The sequence below is a fragment of the Plasmopara halstedii genome, assembly GCF_900000015.1.
Source record: "Plasmopara halstedii genome assembly, contig: Scaffold_2061, whole genome shotgun sequence".
Taxonomy (NCBI): Eukaryota; Oomycota; class Peronosporomycetes; order Peronosporales; family Peronosporaceae; genus Plasmopara; species Plasmopara halstedii.
The window spans coordinates 1,292,878-1,299,622 of NW_020188969.1; the positions used below are offsets into that span (position 1 = coordinate 1,292,878).

The 6,745-nt window shown below is 44.4% G+C and overlaps 2 protein-coding genes across 2 annotated transcripts in view; both read right to left on the minus strand.

The window, feature by feature from the left end:
• Nucleotides 1-3,417: 3,417 nt before the first annotated feature.
• On the minus strand, nt 3,418-3,831 carry PHALS_02796 (uncharacterized protein; the record flags this gene model as incomplete). The annotated part of the gene is made up of 1 exon (XM_024717244.1): nt 3,418-3,831. One exon carries the CDS (start codon nt 3,829-3,831, stop codon nt 3,418-3,420), a length of 414 nt encoding a protein of 137 aa, XP_024582762.1.
• A 348-nt stretch (nt 3,832-4,179) lies between these two features.
• The window catches only part of PHALS_02797 (acetyl-carboxylase), a gene marked incomplete at both ends in the record, with an annotated part of 9,191 nt that continues 6,625 nt past the window's right edge, over nt 4,180-6,745 (minus strand). The window contains 5 exons of the mRNA XM_024717245.1: nt 4,180-4,200; nt 4,266-4,299; nt 4,372-4,440; nt 4,569-4,691; nt 4,760-4,782. Coding sequence (XP_024582763.1) covers nt 4,180-4,200; nt 4,266-4,299; nt 4,372-4,440; nt 4,569-4,691; nt 4,760-4,782 — 270 coding nt within the window. The remainder of the gene's footprint in view (nt 4,201-4,265; nt 4,300-4,371; nt 4,441-4,568; nt 4,692-4,759; nt 4,783-6,745) is intronic.

A 6,745-nucleotide genomic window follows, 5' to 3' on the forward strand; every position in this document is an offset into this window, starting at 1 on the left:
GCATTGCACTTGAGCGCCATTCTGGCGCTCGACCACCGAGGTTCTGTTGCTGTAGCATGGCGAATGCCATATCCATCCCGGCATCTCTCACTCAGAGCAGAAGATTATCTCTATCCTTACCCTCGAAGGTCTTAACACTCACCATGAGCGGCCTGGGCAGAGAGGAGGCATTCGTCGTTCACGATGGCGTCATGGACGCAGTCGACGCTGACATCTTTTGAAGGAGGTGCTCTAGCACAGCATTTTCATAGCTCGAAAGCGCCTCCAGGCGCGCGTTTATCGCTTCAAGTCCGGGCAAAGCAAGGTGTTGGATGCCCTCAGGGCCAAGCAGGGACATCAGCGTGCTAGGCCGGTCCCGCACGCCCGAATTGCTCCATCCGCACATAGGATTAGTCGTAACAACTCAGGTGTAGATTAACTACGAGTGCTACCAAGTGCAGCGGGGCTGCCGTAGCTCTTTGCGTGGAGGGAGCTAATCTATGGTCACCAATCTTACGTTCTATACTAGAACCAGTATGAGTCGAGTGGATTGCAATCCGCGACCTCCGAGAGTACCCAAAAGCTTAACCTAAGGCAAAAACTTCTTCTGTTCAAAATCCAAACTATATTTATTTTGTTTTATTTGCAGCAGAGCCGCCTATATCAAAATCTATAGGGTTTCGTTATCAAATAGTAATCCTAATTGATATACTCACGCGTGTGAGAAACCACAGAGCTCGCGGGAACGTGGTGGATGATTTCATGTGTCGCAGGGAGACAATACGAATAAAGCGGCGTTGTACCTTGAGTTTGGCAAACTCAAATCAAAAATGGCGCTCAACGCGCACATCCACTTCCTTGTGGCTCCGCTGTAAGGTAGGCGCGAGGAAAGTTTTTGGTGACGCTGCACCCATCGCTCAAGAGCTCCACATCATCTGCAGCGATTCGCCAGGGGAGCGGTGCCTCTTTGAGCTCGGAGTCGAGCGCGGTACCTATCCATTGGGATTTCTTATGGTACCAAAGAGCGAGCTTGAAAAGCTTTCCGCTGATCAAGCTCAGCTTGTGTATGGTATGAACTTTCCATGAAGCCGCGGACGTATTGTCCGGAGATGCACCCCGTGCAGAAGTCAAAGAAGGGCTTTGCCCGCGGACATCCTCGGAACTAGCTAGGCTGGGTGTTCTGTGTGTTGTAGACACAGTGCTCATTGAGTAGAGAATATTCCAAGATGGTCATAGCGTCTCAGACACGCGAGCCTCGTATGAGCCGACAATTAAATGTGAATTGCGGGAATTCACAATTTCGATGGTGGGGAGTGTGACGAGGCTATACGTATCTTTTATAAAAGGGTGGATCACACAAGATGTTGTGACCGAAGGTGGCTCTGCCGCACCTAAAACAATTGAATATAGTTATTAAGCTAAAAGGGAGAGCGTCTACACTTAAAGTTAAAATATATTTGTACTCTTGGAGGTAACGGATCGCGATCCGTTATACTCGTATTGGTTATGGTATAGAACGTAGGTCGGGGACCTTAGTAAGCTTTCTCTAAGCAAAGAGCTACGACAGCCCGCTACAAATAAGCTGCTCAGTAGCCACAACATTCCTCACTTCTTCTTAAGCATGGCAGAAGGCCATCGCCTCTACCATGCTAATAATGCTTCTAATTCTAGTGTCGTATCTGACCAGCGCAGGACGGAGATTATACATCATATGCGACACCAACTGTCAAATCTTGCGAAATAGGCAGACGTCTCAGCGTGAGCCATACCCGCTCAGAGACCCTCACTCAAGTTGGTATCCGTCACCACCTTCGGATGAGTGTCTGACACTTTTGCGGCGATAAGAGTTCTTGATTCCAGGACATAGTTTGCATTTTATCGCGTTCCTTCACGGGTGAACGAATGCTTTGTTGCGCATTCGATAAGCCTAGTTGAGCGGTGCAAATATCCTCACTTCAAATAGTCCTAATATTGGAAACATCGTTTAACCCGAAATATTGCGCTTTGGTGCCCATCTCACACGCAACCTCCTGGCCTGAATACCGCAAGCGTGATGCGTTATTACTCTGTTTGGAGCAAGGCCAATAATGACCATCTCAATTTTTTTGTTCTGGGGCAAGGATTTTCTCCGACCTGGTTATCAAAGGTCAACATCAGCGATCTCACAGTGGAAACCATCTGTCTGTATGTATCTCATCGGCGAATTTAAATATCTAGTGATTGCCTCCTGCAAGCAATTATAGCCTCCGATTCATTAACCACCGGGACCCGTATTCTCATCTGGACCAAAGATAGACAAAAGTTTGTTTGACTTCCACTCGAGTATTCCCGCAGAATATACAGTCCTTTCACAACTTGGTCGTAAGATTTGCTACGAAGACTATCAAGACAATAGGGCTGCCGTCATCTTTCACAGAGAAAGCTTTGACTCTCAGAATACGAGGTTGGGTATGTGCGCGCTTACTAGGAGCGTAACGACGTGTCTTGTAAGCTCCGCATAGAGTACGAATGTTCGACTGAAACTAAATAAAACGGGATTCACCATTCATGATAGAATTGCTTTAAGTCTCTGGTGTACGGCTAGAAACACACATATATCACGAACCCTGCATTAGGTATTTATAGATATTCACATAACACTTAGGTAAAATCTAAATTTCGTAAAATTAAAGTGTGTTAAATTCAATACAATTTTGCAATCAATGTTTAAGGTACAAGCTCGCAAGATTACTGTGATTACCCTCTTGCACAGCATGTGCTGATTGCTAGGATCCTGCCCATTGATTCGCGTGATTTATCATTTTGCTTCCCACAAACAGATCCAGTGCAGCAACGACCGTAAAAGCAAACAGACATTTGGTGCAAATTGAATTCGCATCTACAATCTCTCTGCTTCTGCTATACGCAGCTATGTTCTGAGGCTACCTTGTGTTCAAAACGCATTAATTGATTTAGTAGAAATGAAAGAAATCGAAGGAGCGTATATGGCGCCTATTTTATTCAATCAAATTTTTCGAGTGAGGAAATACAAATGTTATATAATAAACAAGAATAGAAATAAGAAGATAATAATTCAAAGTACTACAATAGGTTCAAAACTACTTACCAAAAGTTTGACTGATGTAACTTGTCTTCATTATTTCAGTGTCACATCTCTCTCATGATTACCATTTTCATTTTTCGAAACGTCGCATTCAAAGCTTTAGGACTACGGTGAACGCACAAAGCATTGTACCATGGAAGCCAAGATATGTTGAATTGGGGAGTGGATCGAGCTGGAAAGCGAAATACACGGATGTGGACCCAACATTCACTAACCACGCGCAAAGTCATGAAAAATCGTCGATGAAGAACTCTAAGAAATTGCCGTATTATTCATTTATACAAATTTACTAATTTCAAGTCGTAGAATCTTATAGTACAATCGATCCCAATAACTCAGTGTGCAGCGCTGATAGACCAATCACAATTACGTAAATTTACAGCACGAGCATCAAGTTCAAATTCGGCGAATGACTGTGCGTTTTTTAGTCCATCGCCGGTTGCAACGGCCACTCGATAGAAAGCATTGCTGTGCTGCTTTTTGACGATCGGTTGAGGCTCTTGTCGTGAATTTTGCATGCGTTGTCGCTCATGAATCGCTTCCTTCACTGCTCGGATAGAGCGGTTGACCTTTTCTAGGTACGCCAGGTTGGACTTGCAGTCTACGGAGCAGAAGCCTGTATGTTGACTGAGCGTCTTGAGGTAGATGAGGTCACAATTGTTGCACTTTTCACGCTTGTTGTCCCAATTAGCGATGCGCCGAGGCGTGTCCTTTGCGAACAAGTTTGATGAGGAGAGAGTGGAGTCCATTCTGTTTCTTTTCAACAGAGGTTGATGAGATGATAGGCGAATCGAAGAATGAGATAAATCTGGGAGTCAGCTTTGGAGACAAATTGGTCTCGAGTTCATCACAGCGCCCATCTTCTCTTCAGCTTCAGAGCGCATCTCTTGAAGTAAATTGGTACTGTACAAGCTCTTGGCGCAACACTGGGGGCACAGCTGCTAGGCAGACTGCACTATTGTTCGCGATGAGGTTGATCACAGTGAACGGCACGGGAGACGGTTCATAGATGTAAGGAATGATGAATCACAGCGGTGTTCACACGTCACCTAGTCGTAGTAAATGTTCGTGATTAATATCAGAAGGCGACTTGCTTATTAGGGGCGATACTTAAGACGCTATCAAGCACAGCAGAATTTGTTATGATAATGTCGTGTAATTATTGGGCCACTGCGTGAAAGACCTTGTTTATCTTGCCAGCCGCATACAAGCAGTTTCTACTCAAATATCCGTGTCTAATGCTTAACTGCCCGAAATGAAGCCATGATTTGTTCTGACTTTACGCCTACGCCAAGGCTTTTTGACCGCGCGAAGAAAACACTCCTTGCTGATCGCTGCAATGGTGAAGCACAACAATCCTGAAACACGCGAACAAAGAAAGGAGTTGAAGTCAAAAGGAAAGATTCATGGATGGGTTAGAAAAAAGTGTGAAGGCGACATGTTTCAGCGATGTCAAGCTCTTACATCTCAAATTATAAGTACTTACAAGGATAATGAAGCAGCACTACCATAAAATGATGCACTGCCTTCTAACGCCCCCGACTCTTGGGTTAAACTCATTGCACGTACAATCAAAAGTACCGGCACTTCTCTCATGGCATTTATTGTACTCCCACAGAAAGACAGGAATCAGATCTCTATCGTCTAACAGATTATGCGTATTTGCATACTACATACCCAGTAACGTTTTGACACTGCCCCTTTTGTTATTCTGCTTACCACAGTATTTTGGGTCCTAGAATATTCAAGACGATACGTTGGATTAACACACAGCATGAAACAAGCTGGCAATGCGTGGGTTGCCGTGTGTGCCCATCTTTCAGTCTATCAATCTTTAAAACCATTTGACTACAACCGATCAGTCTTGCTGAATACGTTATAGTTTACAAGCAAGATAGTCCGCCACATATAGTGCAGCAAGCATAGCCACTACCAAACAAGCTGTCACGAAGCCCTCATACTTTTGCTGTGTTATCTAACGAAGGCTAGTTGCCATTAACATCACAAATCTGGAGGGCATGGGAAAGTCCTATCCCTACTATTACGTAGCACTCACAGCTCAGCCGCGGTTGCATGCAGAGAGAGGCGAAAATCAAGGGAGTCGAATTGATTTCTCTTTGCCCGCATGTGATGTCGATCGCATCTTGCTTGATCAGACAAATCTATTTACTGTGAAGCCCTGCCAAATTTTCGAGACACATAGAATCAGTCATTGTCTCTTCTGAAAATGTGTATGCAACATCAAATCACCGTACTTTCTGACAAGCTACATTTTTTGCTTGTACCCATGAAGACTAGCGGTAATTAATCTAATCTTGGTAACCAGCTTCGTATAACACTTCCGCGACTAAAAGTCGGAGAGGGTGCAACATTCAAATCGAGTAAATTTGGGTGCTTTAAGATGCACTATCTTAATAGATTTGGTATTTATCCACATAATCTGATTCCCCGCATTTTTGTGAGGTTGTATGGGTTACTCAGGATCTCAAGAGAAGGTTCATGAAAAGACAAGAATACGTTGCGATTGGAAGAAAACTTAATAGGATCCCAGCATAGACTAAACATTTATAAAGCTTGGATAGCTTGGTGCATGACATCAGTTCGCTCGAGGTGATGAGCAACGATGCTGTTAAGTGCCTTGAGCAAAGTATAGAGGGCAGAAGCGGCAAAGTTTGTGGGGTTGACAATACCGTTTGTCCGTTTTAAAAAAATCAGATACGATAAGATTAGCCTCGTGATAGGATCGCGTTCGTGACGAAAATCTGGCAACCTGCTTTTGTCGTGGCCAAAAACTCACGGGACAAAATACATCGTCGAGCCGCCAATAACTTTCCTAAGTTGCAAACAAGTTTCAACAAAACAATTGATAACACTAACGCTGACCGACTTCTCAAGTTTGGTCTTGCAAGCAAATAAGCAACATTTAGAGCAAAAAAAGCGTGACCTTTGATGCTAATCAAAAATACCGGGATGCGGGTCGATAGAAATAGCGCATTAGCAAAGTTTTTTTCATAAACCGACATTATGGTTGGTGAAATGTATATACTGAAAGAACCAGAATAATCGTTATTTATGAAGATTGCAGAACTCCGAACCGTGGTACAAGTAGTCTGCGAGAAATGAATGACAGTTTTGTTGTGAAAGAGGGAAGATGTGTACATTCAGTGCCAGTCTAATAAAATTATTCTGACTGTATGTACTGCTGAAATCGCAGAGCTGACTAGACACCAGGGGCTCTTGGCTTCGCCCTACCAGGAGACCACGAACACATCCTCTGTGCACTTGTTTATTCGAGTTCCGAGAGTCAAAGCGTCCTCTTTGCAGAGCTCCGTTGTACTTGGCAGCACGCGTAGCAATCCCACGACCGAGTCTTAGAAAAAATGTGTTCTCTGCAAGGATGGGACATGACATGTTCGAGTGCCTACGATAGATCAGCTTAACAAGTTTATGTCTAATTCAGGCCCCAATGAGATCAAATTATTGGCAGTTAAAGGGCAAAAAGCGGTAATTGTTCGCCAGGAGGCGCTCGCAAAAAGTGCATAGAGAATGCGCTGGTGAGGCACGACCGGGAGCGCCTTAGCCGAGTGCTGATGGAAAAACAGATATGTCACGTAGCACAGGCGAGGAAACGTTGGCGGAGGAAGGCGAAGTCGTTGGCGCAAG